Below are 18,370 nucleotides of genomic sequence, written 5' to 3'. Positions count from 1 at the left end.
TGTCCTTTTTGCCCAGGGAATCAAAAGATACACATACACGTATATATATTTGCACGTTCAGTGATACGTAATTAACACGCGCTTCTCGATAGAATTCCTTCTTTTAGTGTTCATAACCGTTCGCGACCGCGAGATCCTTGATGCTTCAGCGGCCCGAGATTTGGAGCTTTAAATTTTTCGAGCTCGCGACCTGAAAACGGAATTTGCGTGCAAAAACATGTCCGAATCCATCCCGTTTCTCCCCCACCGAACGATCGCGATTCTTCCCGCTTGTACCATCAATTACCAAACACCCTGTATGTATCGAACCGACGATGAATGCTCGCTGGTCTTACCGCTTTCACAACCGCCGCGATAAAAACTCCTCTAGTCTCGTTCCTCGTTGTCCCGTCTCTCATACCCTTTCTCTCTCGCTCCTTCGTCCTTCCTCTCTCTCTTCCTCTCCCTCGTTTTCCTCTCTCCTCAAGGCTCTCCTCAAGGCCTCATGGAGCAAGCGCGTCTGACGTTTGACAGAACAAAAGACTATCGACCGGACTCGTTCTCTCGGAGCCTTCCTTTTCCCTCAAAAATAGACTCCCGCGAGCCTCCCCTGCATGCGTTCTCTCCCCGTCTTTAATTCTTCTTTCTCTTTGCGCTCCCTCCGAGCTGCCACACGTCCTCGCCCGACGATCTCGTCTCGACGAGAGGAAGGGTTCAGAACGACTGCGGAGGGATGCCTTTCCTCTGACCAGCTCTCTTCTCCTGCGTGCACATCCAATGAGCCATCGCGTACAAATTACCGAAAATTGGTCCACTTTTTGAGGAGACTCCGGGATACCTCCTGACGTCGGTATAACCGCCATAGTTTCTCCGGTTTCTCCCTATTGTCCCTTCGTCCTCGAGACGCGTTTTTTATCGGCGGGGTGGCGCGCGGTAACACGGCCCGGCTCCCTCGGGTGCGAGATCGTTTTTGTCGGTTTGGCGATTTTCGAAATTTAACACTAGTTTCCGAGTCCTAGAAAATTGGAGCGGCTCGTGCGACTAATTTGCCGAGGATCGGCGGGTAATTTTGGACATTAGATTTGACCGGATTTCGTCGATTATCGAACAAGAATCCGACGGTCCATAACGATGATTTTAAAGACGCTCGGGATTCTAACATTTCGTATTATATAGTTTTAACTCTTATTTTGAGAACTTTAATATTTTATTCGATATATTCGAGTCTACTTATTACAGAAAATTCTTTTGAAGACGCCAACATTTTCTTACAAGCATTTTTTTTAGAATACGTTTAATTCTATTAGGACCGTTTCTTTACGGAAATACCAATCCGCTTGAACGTGTTTCTCGTTACAAAGGGCCCTTACTCGTGACACTCGGACGGCCTCGCGTGTGACTTAACGACGCTTGGCTAATTAACGTAAAATTCGATCGGTCATGGAAGGTGGTCGTTCTTTCTCCGTTTGTCTGACTCTCGACGGCGTGCAAGTGATTGCGAGCTCTGTGACAACCTGTTACTCCCAACCGTCACGCCGCTATCTGCATGGAAACGCCAAAGGTCGGGCAATCTTCAAATGACGCTGACAACTTATATAAACGCTTGTAAATAATCGATTAACGACGAATCTTTTAGAGATATGCATATATTTTGATATTTGTTACGCTGAATTTTAGATATTACAGGACGTCAATCGTATTTTTGATAATTACTTCTTTCAGTATCTTCCCAAACGAATGTTAAATAGCTTCTCTTCGTAATTTACGTTAATGCGAGCCTCATTCGAGGCATACGCCTCGCCTAGCCTTAAGCAGGCACGTTGAATGCGTCATTAAAATAAAAAGCAACCACGCATCCCGTGATATAGAGCGTACAAATATTTCTGCCGTCAACGAGAGGCAACGAGATATTCGTTTCGAACAAAGCCGAGATGGGCTCCGAGGGGAGAATCGGCAGAACGCTCCAATCGCTTATATTTCACGATCGCCCGTCGAAAAAGGAGAAGCGCGATACCTCCGCGCGCACCTGCCGTGTTGCGGCACCGTAAGAAGGTCTCCCTTGCCGGAGAAAATACAGCGGGAACACACGGATACGACCGAAACTTCTTATTCGCTCGAGAGTCCGCCGAGAGCCGTGCGCATGTAAATGCGCGACGCGACTCTCGGAGAGGTGATATTTCGAGGTCCGCCGACGTCGGGCCTCGGGGACCGACAGCCATTGTATCCGCGTTCGCTCGCGCTCGCGCTCGCGCGCGCCTCTGCTCATTAAATATTAACGAGAGTCTCAATTTCTTCATTTCGTTGATGAGTCGCCGCGCGCCATCCGAGAGAACCCGCATATAGATTGAAAATTAACTTATATGAGCGCCGACAAAATATATACGGCATGCGGTGCACTTATACGACTCAAGAGGCCTACAATTTACACGAGGGCTCGCTATGTTGGTATAACCCCTAAGTAGAACCCTCGTCCCCCCGGCGCCCCTCTTCCTGTTCTTCTACTTCTTCTTTCTCTTCTACTTCTTCTCCTTCGTCGTCGTCTTCTTCTTCTTCTTCTTCTTCCTTGTCGTCGTCGTCGTATCTTCCTTTCGGCTTATCCGCTTCTGACCCGAACGTGAAATCCTTAAATACCTAATTTGATGCTAATTACAACTTGCACTTGCGCCTCGCGAGAGACCGGCAAACGGTATGCTCGCGTGTGGCGAGAAGGTTTAATGATGTGCTTGGGATAGTGGTGTATGATGGATGGTGAAACATGTCGTCGGTGAAGCATCAGGTTGAATCTTCTCAGCTTCAAACTTGGAAGTGTCTGTAACTTCGGAGTCATCGATTTTCTGCGAGGCTCCTTGAAATCTCGCAAATATTCGACACCTATACCATACGCTTATACGTGCCGAAAGCTAAATTCGATTCGTAGTTGCTGAGGTTTGTGATTTTTAGAACCTTAAATTTTTCAATGTTTATAAAAAATTGGATTATAAATATTAAAAATGCAAATGCAAACGTAAGAAATTTTTCGAGACCTAACTTTGAAGTATTTACATATTTATGACATTCTTCCAATATCTTCAATCTTTCTTTCTTCTTCCAGACAATTTGTAGAAAAACTTTAACTTTCAATATTCAATTTAAAATGATTAAAATCATTCTTTTTTGTTAGTTCTTGACAAAATTTATTAAAAAGCTATGCATCCTCTGTAGATGCTTGCAAATTTTTATGAATTCAAATATATAAATGCAAATGATAAAAATAAAAAATCTCGAATTGTTTTACATGGACTTCGACTATCGAGTTGAAAATTTGGGTATATTGTAGTAAAATATGCAAAGCTAATTCGCAAAATACTCAAATAACCATGGAGATTTATTGGAGAGGCGTACATGTCTCGTGTTATATTTCGTACTAATTAGAACACAAACTTACCTTTCTTCTTGGTCTATACTTCGGAGACAGAGAAGGTACAGCAAATTAGAGAAGGGAGCAAGTTGCGTCTGAGTCGAGACGTATGTAACTATTTATTATGCGATAATAGTTGCACTCGAACGTAGCACATTAATTTGTCTACAGAGTTGGAAATAATTGCTTCGCTCTTTAACATGTACGCTTAATGATCGCTATGCTACACATTATCTAACGTGCGACCTATCGATTTTCCCTGCCGAGCATTACATGACAAGAGACGTCGTAAGAGATGCCCGTAAAGTATTTGGACTCACTTTATTTTAAACGTGAAATAAAGGTGAAATAAAGGATATAAATGTAGCAGTGTACAAATGCATGGAAAACGATACGATGTAATGCATTTTCTTCTAAAATGTTATTAATTTTTGCAAAGTTATGTAGACGTTATGAATAAGTTTATTAAATTAATGTTTAGATATCAGTCATATATATAATTAAATTGCCACTCTGATGCTCTCAACATACTCCCAAGTTTTCGCAAAACCTTGTTGTTTCCTTGTCCCTCAAGTATAGTTTCGAATTAAATGTTAAAAATATAAACAGAAAATAAAGACGTTATCGGCGATCGAAAGAAAGAGCGGAAGAAACAAAATGATTAATCAATGGCATCAATGTTTAACTTGAATAATATTTGAATATCAGAAAAAGTATTAAATCAAATTCCTATGACGCACTATGTATATGCCCGAGAGATTCAACGTAATTAAAATTTCGCGAACTCGTAACAATCTAATCTTCATTACGCAACCACGTGCGCGAGATTGCGTCAAACTTGCGTCAAAACACGTGCGTATGTGTGTGCCTTCGTACTGCTCGAATTCAAAGATGACGATTTGGAGGGGAAACGTGAATGCAAGAACGCATAATGTGAAAGGCTTGATCAAGGCGAAATATCTCGTCCTCCGAATGGCATGCGGTAATTCGGCACCGCGGATTGCAAAAATATATTATGCCCTTTGAATTCCAGCAGCTCGTTAAAAAATTTTTCTTTCTTAGCTAATTGTAAGTCTTTTGGCACGAGCAGAGGAACGCCGTTTTTCCTTTTTTTTTTTAAGAAAAACTTTCGTACGTTTACGCCGCTAATATAAAATTCATAGACACTCGCCTACAATTTTATCGAGCTTCGCATAATTTTATTTATTAGATTCAATTTTCTTTTGCAATTTTTGCCTTTTAGCAATGATGAAATTATAAAACTACATTTAACATGTTGCCAATCATCACCGCCTGATTATAAGTTCAATTAATCAGTATTCAACTGATTAACACTTTGGCCAATTAGTAATAGGCGAAGTCGATAAAAGTTAGTCGCGCGCGAAGTCTCGTATAAAATCAATGAAAACAAATTAAATAATTTCCCTACGTGATTGCACATGTAATGTACGTGTCCGTCCGCATGGGCGAGTCTTCATTTAATTTAGCGGCCCTTGCGACATCGTATAGGGTGTTCTAAACAGTTGCATACATACAACACTTTTACAACATTTTACAATTTACAACATTTTAACTAGAGAGAAAGCCTTGATATATTTTATAAAACATACAATTTGAACAATGTTCAAAAAATTCTTTGTGCGATTTTCTTGAAACTTACGAAGATTTTCAGATCTCATTAAAAACACTGACAAATCGTTAGAAATACTCAAATATCTGGCAACTACTTGGATGTCTAAAAATATATTTTCACCCCACGTCTAAAGTTTCAAATTCTTAAGAATGCTCGCTAAATGTTACATCGAAGATGTAAAAAGATTTTCGAAAATTCTAAATTTTTAATTGCTTCATACCTCAAGTATCAATCGTGCGCAATATATCTAATAATATCTAATATCTTATAAATAGAACATCAAAATTAAACATTCAATCGCATTAAAAGTTTATTAAGAAAATTTTCTTCTAAATTTCTTTAGATATGTCTGCCACGTATCTGGTATACATCTTTCTGGAACACCCCATATGTCGAACAGTGCCCGAAATTTCGTCGTTAATTATCGATACAATCGCTAATGAAACACCCTCTTTGCATACGTACCTAGATTACATTATTACTATTCTCGTCTAGTAATCATTGGTAATTCGGATGTGCATGGAACTATGATTATTATCACTGATTATTTAACCATAATCGTCCTTGAAATTACCCGCTAGATTCTACCTGACTAGGCTGCCTTCGGGAAAGTCCTTCGCGGACGAGTCACTTCCTTCGTTAAATCCGGCAATACGGTTTCATCCAATTCTTGGTGGAAGGCCAGGCATTTAATCTTGACCGATCTCGCGGTCAAAGTTTATTTCCCGCACGAGATTAAACCGCATTTCGACTTCCGCGAAATTTAAGTAATTGTTCTCAAGACTAGCAAGGATCACACTCTAGACTTTTGAAAGTAAGACCAGGCTTAAATGACCACTGCCACGATACGTCAGCAACGTCAATGTTCATCAGAGAGATTTCTTGCTAAGACCACCGTGTCATCGACTTGCCGAGTTCCTCGTCGACTCACGAGGAAGTGCGATAATCCCTCATCCAAGATGGCTGGAGAGGCTACTGTATGCGTCCTCTTCCATTTCAAACCGTCGTCAGTAGATGTCGGAAAAGGAGACCTGAGAGGAGACGCCTGAGTGCAGTTGATGAAGGGCGTGTAACTCCTCCATCGAGGTCGAGGGCATGCTGTTGCTGTCGCTGAGCATGGCGGCCGGCCCGACATTTGGAGAATTGCCGGTGCTGGAGGACACTGCCGTGCCGGAACAGCCGATGTTGCTACCGGCGTTGCTACCGTCCTGCCGCATCAGGTTCCGTCGCCATTTCGCGCGCGCGTTTTGGAACCACACCTGAACAGAGGCAAGATCAAGATATCACATAATTTCAACTGAAGAATTTAAAAACGCAACTGATTCTTCAACATCGATCACAATTGAAGTGTGACTACTTGTTCTATTCAAGAATTAGAAGTAGAAATAGTGAAACAATGTGAAGAGTTGACGTCGTTAATTTTACTTATATATTATACTCTTGCGTATATATACTTTGTCAAAGGAAAATCGTTAGGAAAGAAGTAATCGTTAGCAACGATCAGTTAACTTCTTATAAACATTCATGTAAACGGAAGACTCCGTACCTGCAGCACCCTTTTCGATAGCCCGGTCTTCTGCGCGAGTTGCTTGAGATCCTTGGCGTCCGGATTCTGATTTATCGCGAAGTAATTCTTCATGGTTCGCAACTGATGGTGCTTGAAACTGGTGCGCATACGCTTCGTCCGCTGGTTCTGGTGCACCGGTCCCGGGGAGCCCACGGACGCGTCGTACGCGGCCAGCGACTCCATCGACGAGGACAGCTCCGTGGGGTGCAGCAGTTCTGCAACGGCGACTTGCAACACATTTCCGCTAGAAAGTTTCTCTTTTCTTTTTCAATTTCGCGTTCAACCATCGATGTCGCGTGCGAGCAACGTTGGATCGCATCGTATTTTAAATTTATTTATCAAATCCCTTTTTTATTCGTGTGTTTTCAGGAATCGCAAGCTCCAGAATCAGAAAAAAAAGAATTAAAAAATGTGAAATTTTTAAAACTCGGACATCGGATGCTGAAAAAATCGCGAAATATCAATATCACTACGATCGCCACGTTAGACACCCTCTTCTAGTTCAAAAGAATGTATAAAAATCGAAGTAACTTCTGCGACGACTTAATATATATCTCTCCATACTTCCGCGGTCTTATTTAATTCACGCTTATTGTTAGAAGAATTTTAGCTCCGTGAAGTCCGCGCGAGAGAAGTCGACCCCTTTTCGTCGACCCCTGCTGTCCTTTCCGATCTTGCGAACATAACTGTGCTTTCTGATCGTCTTCAAGAAAAAAAAAAGACGAAATCCGTGTCGTTCACCTCGATCAAGAAAACGAATTCCGAAGGTGCCGTGGAACCATTCGCGAAAACAGTTTTTCTCCTTTTCCTCTCTTCTCTCTCCATTTCTCTCTCCCTCTCGCTCTTTCTCTTCCTCTCTCGTTGGCGAACCAGCAGATCGTCGTCCGTTGGGAATGGAAGTTCGGAACAATAAACAGTAATGGCGCATACGTGCTCGGGGATTTACTTCTGGGATCCCTCCTCACCCCCTCGCTCCTCGCGTGGCCGCTTCGTCGACTGGAACCCGTTCTTCTCCCGATTGAATTCAATGGTTACCCTCGTCGTCTTATTTATTGGATGCGTTCCTTCGCTCCGCCGGCGCGCAACAACTGCAACTGCACACACAACCGCAGCCACGCTCCTCGTCTTTCCGCCGACTCTCTTTCTCCCTTTCCGCGCTTTTTTATTTTCGTCCATCATAATTCAGTTAAATTCATACGGAATGGCATGACAGCTAATTGATCAATTAAGACTCTTCCTCCATAGTTAAAGAGGGAAATTTTCGTCCGAAAAATGTCGCAAGCCTCTTCCTGATCCCGGAAAGTCCTACTTTCGATTTGATTCTCGTTTCTCGCGAGTCTATCCGCCAAGAAAAAAAAATATCATGAAACGTTTTACCATCCCAACGAAAATCTATGTATTTCATTTTGCATGTAAAAAAAGAGCAATCAAACAAGAAGAAAAAGGGAGAAAAGAGGCCTCCAGTTCTAGCGCGTGATTTTATACGCGAATCGAATCGAAATTAGAATTTTCCCAGCGCGCCTCTCGACTCCGGCAGGGCCTCTCTGTCTCTGTAGGAAGAGGAACGGCTCCGGGCATCGGTGGACAGTGACAGATAGATATCGGCACCGGGAGATGCATCGATTGGCCGATCTGCCCGGAAAAGAATGCTGCTGCGGCCAATGCGTGGCCGCTGCCAGCAGAATGGCCGGCCGGTGCGCTATAATGCCGCCTGCGCGAGTTTCTTGCCGCGCCGCCGGCATCGGAATCCCTCTCTCGTATCGTCGTCGATTCTCAGTCCACGGCGATTTTGGCTTCTAACTCGCCCTGACAAATTGTAATCTCATTCTTAAACCGCCAAATCTGCCCCACCCACCCTCCCGCCGTCGAGCCGCTCGGGAGAGAGAAACTTCCCAGGGCTCGCATGTGGTCCTTCCCTCGCAAGAAAGGACAATATCTTCTTAATTCCAAGATATACTAACATATGTTCTCGCTGAAAGGATTGTGCCAACATTTTCGCTATAAACTGTCTTGACAGAAATTAATAATCGCAGTACATCGTATATCCTTCAACATTATTTAATATAATTTCTTGATTTTTATTATTCAACAAAGAGTATGTACTTTTCTTAAGGATTTGTATACTATAATTTCTCATATATAAATGAGAGTTTCAGAAAAATAAGAAACTTAAAATTCTTGACTCTTTAGAACAGTTTTAATGACTTTAATTTTCCGTTTATCGTAATCTAATACATCAACTGCTCCGGTGTCAGGCATTAGATGTGGCATGTCTCGCGGCTCGGGAATAGTCCGGATTATCGTTTTCTTGCTTCTGTACTATTATCGCGAGAGTGCCTCTGTGATCCGCCGTCGGTCGCTCGGCGTCTCGCCATGGAATCGCTCCGTTCGTCGTCGGCGCGTCCCTTTCGCAAAAACTGTCCCAATTATATATAAAGACAATAAAACACCGCGAGATGGTCTCTCTCTCCCAGGCCGGCCGTTCCCACCCGTGGCCGCGCACGCAGGACTTCATGGACGATTTTATGGCTGTTGGTCGTAAATTCCGGTCGGTAGTCCAGGGAGAGTGATCCTCGCTCTTCGTCGATTATAAAATAACTGGGAATCACGCGCGGCTGGGAATCACCGGTCGATCGCCATCTTGGCCTGCGCCCGAAGCCGAAACGATCGTAAAATCCGGCGGAAATCATATCGAAACGCGATACGAGTGCGAGCCTGCCGGCAAATTACACGAGTCGAGCGGAGAATCACTATTTTTTTAATTTCTCTCGATCGCCAAGTGCCGCGAGCCACCCGTCCGCGTTTCATTGAGGTCGTAATGCCGACATAAGTGCGATGATTAACTTCGCGATTTACGTGTGTCTAAACTCATGGTATTACCGCCGGGATTTGTGGACCATCGATGATCATTCTCGCACGATGACGATTTTCATCGCGCTGTAACTATACACTACCAATTGTTATTTCAAGAAATGAAGTTATTAAGGATAAAACGAGTGTGCTTCGAGATTACGATAACCCTTTGTTATCGGGGATATTAAATCATCGAGCAATTAGACATCTGCGTGGCGCGCGTGATTTCGTCAAAGAATCCCGCTCTCCGATGTCGAATGCTCCAGTTAACGAGCCGAATAATCGCGCGGGCAAAATGAAATAACATCTGCGATTCTTGCAGGCCCGAGCAAATGTTTGCACGAAGGAACGCCCCATTATACCCGTTGCTCGGTAAATAATGCAACTCCGCCGATTAACTCGTTTGCTGTAGCGTGGAATAAAGAGAAGACATAAGAGAAAGAGAGAATGGGAGAAGGATGAAGAGAGAAGAGAGAGAGAAAGAGAGTCTAGTAAGTTAAAAAAAAAACAAATGCCAAACTGAAGAGTCTAAAGGTGACTCTTGAAAAGAGGAGGAGGAACGGGGAGCGAAATTAAGAAGATCATGATCCATACAAGATTGCGGAACATACATTGGCTTGACTCACCGAGCGCTCCAGCGGCCAGTCTCATCGTGACGGGAAGCTCGGAGCCGGTGACTTCCGACAGCTTCCGCTTCCGCGGCCGGCCCTTCTGCACCGCGCCGGTTGCGGCGATCCCGCTCTGCTCGTAGTAAGCCGGTAGCGGCGACACCCCCGGCGAGCCGAGGTCCTCGATGCCGCCGGCGGCACCCCCGTAGTCGCCGGCGCAGCACAGCAACTCGTAGTGTGGTCTTGGGAGCGACGTGCTCGTCAGTCGTCAACCTCTCTGTCAAGTAGTCGATAGACGACCTGACCTCCGCGTTATGCGTTCGAGTTCGATGAACGAGTTCGACTTACACATCGGATACCACGCGGGGCGGAATTTAGCGAGAGCGGCAGGATTATGGTTAGTCAAGGGGATAAGACGGTTAACTCGGCGAGTTGTTGGGTGGTACGAATTCGAGGCATCCGGTTTCCTCATTCCGTCGCGGTGAAATCTCTCGGTCTTTGGAGTGTTGCAGGGAATCTTTTGATCGTCGTTCTATATACAGTGCGCACAATCTTAAAATATTTCATTTCGTAAACGTTTGAGGAAATCACGAAACCCTTCTCACAAGTCTCTCGGCATTCGTAAGTTCTCATTCTCACATCTCGCGGTATATCTGTCGTCGCGATCGTCTTCCCGGAACCCGAGACCCGAATCCCGTTCGTTCCAATGACCATCATTAGCACTCAACAACCGTCATTAGCGCGGAGGTAGGGGAGGTAAAAGGGGAAGAATGACTCGTTGCGACAAAGCGCCTCGTGCTCCTGTCAACCTCGTCATCGAACTCGTTGATAACAAGGAGAGACGGCCTTTGAAGGATAGTAATGATCAGACACTCCTGTTTCTCACCTACAATACACCAGTCCGTCACGCTGGCCGAAATGATCGCCTTTGTTCAGCGGGGTGCCACACGAGGCGCAAGTGAAACACGCCACATGATACACCAAATCGCGCGCTCGCATCACCAGCTCCGAGGCGGAAATGCCGGCGCGACATCGGGAGCACCGGGACACCGCGAATAATCTGCAATCAAAACAGTTAAAGAGTTATCCTTCGGTATACAGATCGTCAAATTCGGGAAATGTCGCTGAATTTCTTTAATATCTCTAGTCGTCGGAAGACCATCTCATAAGAAACATATCGCAACTCTCCGAAATATATTTGATTTTCCTTAAATATATTGTTACACAAAATATCTAAAAGACACGTACGTGCCTAAAGATTTATGGCTTTTTATGAACTTTATAACTGTGCATTTTTATTATTAAATTTGCAATGTTATATAATTTAGTTCATTCTTTCTATTGACGCCAATGTGATGACTGAAGTACTAAAAATCTCAAAGTCTTTTGCATTTATCTTTTATCTATTGCATGCATTCCTAATTTTATATTAACTTTGTTTAAAAATTGGAAAAAACTGTACGCTTGGAAATCTAACGATATATTATATGTTCTGTGAATTCTGTATTCCTGAACGTTCTCGCGAACGTATTGCGAATTCCCGCTTGAGGTGAATTTCGCAAAGGATCGAAGCAGACCGTTCGCATTCGCGTAGATGGAAACAAAGGGCTTGTTGCATATTGCATGGAGGACGGCTGTTGAATTCCTCCCCTGCTCGCTCTAACGAACTCGCCTCTCGGCCTTTCATTCCACCCTCTCTCGTCCTGAAATGTCGGACGTCATCGCGTAAGCGCGCTATTTCGCAAAATAAACAATATTTATTTCCTTGCTTACGCTCGACTCGCGTTCCAACTTTCAGCTTCTCACAGGGATTTCAAAGCTATAAATGTTGAAACTTTTGCCAAATCTTTAGAACTTGATTTTACTAAATCTTTCGAATGTAATAATAACTTAATAAGCAATAGTCTTCAGGATGTCTTTAATTCTTTGAAATTGGCTTTCTTCTCGTTCTTCTTACGACTACCCGCATTCTTTATCGCCGAGTATATCGCCGCGCCGAGTGTGGAATTCAAGGTCCAATTCCTGAATAACGACTAGAACTGTGTATTTGGAAACGACTATTAGTGGACATTTTGTGTGGTCTAAGGAAGAAGGCGTTTTAGTAAAAGAGAGCAGAAGAGAACCGCTTCTCGTATGTAAATTCAACGCTATCCCAATAAATATCGAAACAAGGGAGCACCTATTAATGGATCCTGCATCAGTTCCATACGCGTCATTCAAGTAATTCGTCGCGGAACATCCTGACGTGAAGTTAGATTCGTTTCTTTCCGCGAAACCGACAATAAAAAAATTTTCCGGCAAATATATTTAGAAAATAAACTTCAAACTGCGTGATTGCTATTTTCACTTATTCTAAAAAACAACGATTTTTCTTTTACATCATTTGTGCTTCAACTAACCTGTAGTAATCCTCTTTGCAGTAAATGTTACCGTCTCTGGCGAAACAGGTGAGCTCGGCGGCCAGGGGGACCCGGCAGTGACAGCAGCGCAGGCAGCCGCAGTGCCATGCGCGATCGGCAGCCCTTAGGTACCAACGCTCGGCGATCTCCCTTCCGCAGCCGCCGCAACTCAGGACACCCTCGGTGATACCGCCCCCGCCGCCCCCGCCGCCGCTGCTCTCGTTCGCACCGATCTGCCGACCGTTCGCCCCGCCGCCTCCGTCCCCCGGCGGGGGTGTGGTGCTGCCGCAGCCGACTTCCTTCAGCATCTCGCTTCACGCGCGCAGCGCGCCGCTACGACGCATGCCGTTGCATTCTGTAAAGTGGTTATCGCAAGTCTTCGTGATGTATGACGGTGCCGTAGACGTTATCTGGACGAGGCGCGATTCCAGGGGTACGAAGAAAGTTGCGATCGATCATTGTATTTAGTAAATTTTCTGGAAATGACAATCTCGAGTTTCTCCGAATGATACTCGCGTGAAAATAGGACGGAAGCTATACACGTTTTGTATTATATACATTGTAATTTCATGGATGACGAAACTGCAGTCGTCGACCTTGACGCAGGATTGAGTAGTATATATGGCACTTTCAGCCCTTTGTGCATGTCGACTCTTCAAGTTATAAAATCCATGTGCAACTTTGAACTATATCACAACTTCTCCATTCTATAAATGACAAAATTAATTTGCAGAAAATATCAGAATTGTAATTTGATAAATAAAGTTTATTCGTGTATTAAGGGGTAAAGCCACTCTAGAATTTTCAAAAAGTCGATTTTTTTTTCTTAAACGATGCTTTAAGGTCTTAAAAATAAGGTACACTTGGTTTCAAAGTTCGGAAAAATCTCTATTATCCCTTTTTCGTAATCCGTCTGCCGGCACGTTCGGAGCGCGCTTCGAGCGTCTGAAACTTTAAACGCGTTTTTCTCGAAATCGCTTTTTTAAAGTCGGGCGGAATCAGAACTCGAACACCTTTTATCCGATTGACTTGAAATTTTGAGTGAAACTTTGCAATAACATTATCTTTAGAAGTACCTAGGGATTTTGCGATAAGTTGAACAAAAAATTTTTTATAAACAATTTTGTGCGACATTTTTTAGCGAAAAATGAAGCATTTTTTTCCAACATGCACCATACTTACAAAAAATGATATTTCGCAATTCCCCTAGGTACTTCTATAGAAAATCTTATATATTTTTCAAAAATCTTTGAATTTTTGTTTCAGCTCCAAAATTATAGGAGCTTCGATTCCGCCCGTTGAACGCCTTCCGCAAAAAGGCACTTTGGAGCAATGGCTCTGGCGCCGCCATTTTGGCAATAAATAATTAATAAAAAAAATTTACTTTAATATATAGATAATAAATAGAATTAAACCGATTTTCATTTATGATTATTGTATTTCTGAAAAAAATGATCAAAAATTGGCTTTTTTTTGGGAACTCTAGAGTAACGTTACCCTTTAAGGAGTAATCTTTGTGAAAAACTTTTTCTAAGAGTTAAAAGAGATAGTCCGATCGCTTGACCACCAGCCATGTTTATCAGATTTGAGCCTATTTGAATTTTTTTCTATATATGGAAACATATTAAAATTATTGAAATCTGTTCCTAAAACAGGAATTATTTCTCATGCTCTTTCATTTACAATCTAATCGACCGCTCTCACGCAAAGCCACGCGTCACCTGTATTGTTTATTCAATAAAACTTCTCTTTGTAAATGATCTGTAGACTGGGATAGCTAATGTGATTCAGCATATCAATTGCTAAACGTAGAATTTCAGAATCACATTATGATTTGTATACGCAATGATGGTAAATATGTTGAGAGATAATCAAGAATAAATGTATGTAAAATTAAAATAAATTCTTTTCCCTTTTTAGTCCATCTCTTCCAACCCTTAGAAAAACATTTTCGTAAAGATTACTCTTGACACATATTAAAATTTTACTAGCCAAGTTGTAATATTCATGTTTCTTACAGATTAATTTTATCATGTACAAAAGAAAGTTTACAGTTATACAAGCACTTTAAAATCTCCTTCCTATAATAAACCCCATTGTATAATTGCAAGTAGAAAAAAAAACCTCAAGTCCTTCCTCTTGTCATCGCCAGGTGAAGACTCGAAAATTCAGGATCAGAACCTTTACAAGTCGTTCCGCGCGCAGGTGAGTTCATTCAGAACACGCTTCCCAGGTGACGAAAGTAGAAACCGATGAATGAAAACAATTCGTGATCGACGGTAATGAATCCGTTAACAAACGACTCTCGCCTTCGAATCACGATTTACGCGAACGCGAGGTGATGCCTTTCGCTTGCAAAAGCATCGTCACGATGCTCGTTATAGATCTCCGCGCAAATAGAAATAATTTTTCCACTTCCAAGTAGCATTTGTAAAAATTAAGTTTTAGGGTCAGTTATTCAGAGATCGTTGATTTAAAAAAAATGATCAGATTTAGATTTAGGTGAAATAGATTTATATTGAAACACACAAACATATACACATGTAACACATTATTTTGTCATTTTTATTCAACGTCGAGTACCGGAAGCATCGTCTCAAGCATTGCCCGCGCGTAACGCAACGTCGATCACAATGATACGACTCGTCGATGTTAATTAATTTATCCTTGAAAACAGCATTGTTTGAGGTGAAAAGCGAAGTGCTTACCATCCCCGCGGATTTGCATTGCGGTGGCATTATGTCTGCAATAGCACGCGGATTCGATATTATCGCGAGCCATATTTCCATAAAATCGATTCGCTTGATCCCTCGATAACGGAATCTCCGTAGCGAGAAATACACATATTGACATATATATATACAGTTACATACATCAGCAACTGTATTTGTATCCGAATGTCTGCTGCAGGTTGCAGCGACTGAAGAATCGTGCAATGTGAAAATTATGACGTTATTTAATGTCCAAAATTCTCACACAAATTGATCCATTAAAATATTGGAAGATAATATAAATATCGATAATAAATTTACCTTAATAATTATTAAATATTTAAATACATAAATTGTTACACATTATTAAGTAAAGGTTAACCATAAACTTCTAGAAATCTTTAAAATACATAAAATATAACGTAATATATTGCATATATTTGTATGTACCATAACATATCAGCGAGTAAAATAAAACGATTAATAAATTATTACTCAATGCAATAATACTATATTTATAAATATTGATAATTGTATAGTTTCTCAGTAATTTTCTCAAATTTTATTTTTGTTAGCATATTACATTCATGTTCATACATTTAATACTTCTAACACTGGTAGTTTCTAAAATCTATTATCAAACAGCCAATGTCCTATCAAAATAAAAAAAACCTTTGATTCTCCCATTTCAGATAAAATAAAATACTTGGATTGAGAAGTTTTAACGATTGTTAAATTTATCTTCCATGTTCTGCTCACCTGCAATCGATTAAATAGCTGGAACGCGACGGCGAATCCTACTGTCGGCCGTCCCTCGCTTCTCTCCGCTCGCCGGCGACGAAGCACCCGCGGCCAAAATTATTGCCGCTCGGTTATTTTCATCTAAATCGTGGTCATCTTGGACCTGCTAACTTTTCCAGGGTTCGGTTCGCTCGCGGCGCGGTTCCAACCCCGGATATACCGGCGCTCCGACGATCTCGGCTGCAGCCTCGAACCGACCAGGCAGTCGTTGCGGTCATCAATCATGCTCTGGACAAGCGAAAAGCCGCATGGACGGAGAAGATAATTTCTCTACGTGACATCGGTTCGACGATAATAGAATCTACACGACGAGAGAAGCGCAAAATTGTATCTGCTCTAAAGTATATCGCTCGCATATGAATTACTTCGAATAAGAAATTTAACACACGGTCAAACTGTTTTTTAGAGAAGCTTTAATTCTTATACATCTAACTGTTCGATTATTTAAAACTTATCAGCAAATCAGTTTGACACTAATTTGCCGCATAAAATTCTTTTAGTTTAGATTCTCAACTTCTACGGTCTGATTTTAATGTTGAATAATATTAAACTTAAACATCCATTTCTAAAATATTAAACCTAAGTACAATGTATATATTAAACTGATTTAAACCAAGTTTTAATCTAAAAATAATGGAAACAAAGCAGTATTTTCGGGTGATGAAAGCTTGAATGAGATAAGCTTCGATTGCGGTTAAGCAAAAGAGTGACTACAGTGATCATCTAGAGTAAACTGTTGGTTAATCCTTTCTTACAATTAGAGGCAGCTGCTGATTGAGTCACACAATTGCGGTTAGCAGAGTTTCCGAATTCAACTTCCGTTGCACATTCGTATCGAATATAACCTGTTACACAACGATGCAAATTCTATCTTGGCGCTCTGTATTATTTTCCCTTTTATAATTATATGCATTAACTAATTTCTTGAAAATGTTCCATAAAGCGAAACAGAATTTTTTATGCGGTTCTGAGTGTATAAATCTACTTTACAGAATCTTACGACCTTAGAATTTTTGTATTTTTTAAATCAAATCACTGAGACCATAAATCTTCAGATTATCTATTTTTATCTCACATTTCTGGATCAATAGAACCGTGTGAGCTAGTGATGGCCTAGAACCTAAGAGCTTTAGACAATGAGACGTCGTGACTTTAGATTTCTAAATTCTCAAGTCGAAGAACATATGTCATTGTTATGGTATTTCGAACTACGATATTTTAGGTTTCTAGATTCCTGATCTTCGAATTCTGGATTTTTTTCACGAGGAATAACACACAACAAAGTTCCATTCGTCATTAGCATGATTCGTCGGATAACTGTGCCACTCAATTTTTTAATTATTTAATATTTTACACCCACCAGTTCATCCCTTTCTCAAGGCACAGCATCCTTATTAGACTTCTCGATCCCTTTGATTCACATTGATCTTTCCTTTCTTCGGATCTCAAGATGCAAGTCATTAGCACGTCACAATACTAATCACCACCTTGGATTTGTTTTATTGGTTTCGAGCACTTCTCTCACACTTTTCCGACGATTAAACGGATTCTTGCCAACAGCGACATTACCGTCAAAAAATTGATAAGAACGGGATTCTTCTAAATTCGCAAGCACGAGAAAAACTTTCCGAAGAAAAAACTATTGAAACAAAACTCTACGGGAGCGTGAGAGTCGCGAACGTGAGAAATCTCCGCGACGAAATAGAAATTTGACGAGAGAGAGGGACATTTCTCCACGAGCGCGCCGAAAACCTGCGTGCGGAAAACTGGCGCGCCGGAAACTCGCGGTGCGCGAAAACTCGCGAAAGCGTCTCGCCGAAGTGCGAGAAGGAAAGCTCGAAGGACGCGGTAGACTCGTGCGGGATGGAAGCTGCTCCCCGTCGGCATAATATTACGATCCTGGGACGGCTACCCAGGGCCAGGGGCGGACGTCGCCGCGACAGGGAAGCGGGGTTGGCCCCCTCGTACCGCGATCTCGCCGGGGTGGCGACAGGGTGGGGTTTTCGATGCCGGCTCGAGGGGTAGCGACGTCGGGACGCCGGGCGTCTGCGCGCTGCGCCGGCGCCTTCGCAGCGCTTTCTCCCTTTGTCTTCTTCTTTCTCAATCCCGCTCTTTCTCTCTTTTTCCTCTTTGTCTTCCGCGGGAAAATAGTTCGCTCTGTCTCTTTTTCACTGGTATCGGCTGGTGGTTGTCGTTGATATCATGTATATATGATAATGGCATTGGTGTTGATGATAATGTGGTTTGTCAAGTACATTGCTGCGTTTTCTTAAAAGATTTGAAAAACATATCGATTGAAATATTTTGTGGGACTTTTTTATTTTTATGTACAATCTGCTTTATCCAATTTATCTCACTCTTTCAATTTAATTCTGCTATAGTTATTATTATAATTATCCACATTATATATTATTCGTTTTCT

General features: G+C 42.1%; 1 protein-coding gene across 2 annotated transcripts; it reads right to left on the bottom strand.

Moving 5' to 3' along the window:
* Positions 1-3,322: 3,322 nt before the first annotated feature.
* LOC139821289 (LIM/homeobox protein Lhx9) lies at positions 3,323-17,862 on the bottom strand. Of its 2 annotated transcripts, none has more exons than XM_071792226.1 (7): positions 17,309-17,862; positions 15,907-16,176; positions 12,437-12,791; positions 10,924-11,097; positions 10,056-10,279; positions 6,556-6,803; positions 3,323-6,268 (listed from the first exon to the last, which is right to left on the bottom strand). In XM_071792226.1, the coding sequence occupies exons 3-7, from the start codon at positions 12,742-12,744 to the stop codon at positions 6,017-6,019; spliced, it is 1,206 nt and encodes a 401-aa protein (XP_071648327.1). In that variant the 5' UTR covers positions 12,745-12,791; positions 15,907-16,176; positions 17,309-17,862; the 3' UTR covers positions 3,323-6,016. The 2 variants fall into 2 exon arrangements, with proteins under 2 accessions (XP_071648327.1, XP_071648329.1); XM_071792228.1 differs by having other exon boundaries at positions 6,556-6,791; positions 17,309-17,860.
* Between the last annotated feature and the right edge of the window lie 508 nt (positions 17,863-18,370).

Source organism: Temnothorax longispinosus, chromosome 11, assembly GCF_030848805.1.
Source record: "Temnothorax longispinosus isolate EJ_2023e chromosome 11, Tlon_JGU_v1, whole genome shotgun sequence".
Classification (NCBI taxonomy): Eukaryota; Metazoa; Arthropoda; class Insecta; order Hymenoptera; family Formicidae; genus Temnothorax; species Temnothorax longispinosus.
The sequence above is the reverse complement of the archived record's forward strand: the minus strand, read 5'-3'. Positions and strand labels throughout refer to the sequence as shown.

Bases quoted from the DNA above. Each gene is read 5' to 3' on its own strand.
- LOC139821289 (XM_071792226.1), bottom strand. From the start codon at position 12,744: ATGCTGAAGGAAGTCGGCTGCGGCAGCACCACACCCCCGCCGGGGGAC. The intron at 11,098-12,436 runs GTTAGTTGAAGC...TTTTGATTGCAG, and splicing joins TGCAAAGAGGATTACTACAG to ATTATTCGCGGTGTCCCGGT. The intron at 6,804-10,055 runs GTGAGTCAAGCC...ATGTGTTGCAAG, and splicing joins ACTGGCCGCTGGAGCGCTCG to TCGCCGTTGCAGAACTGCTG.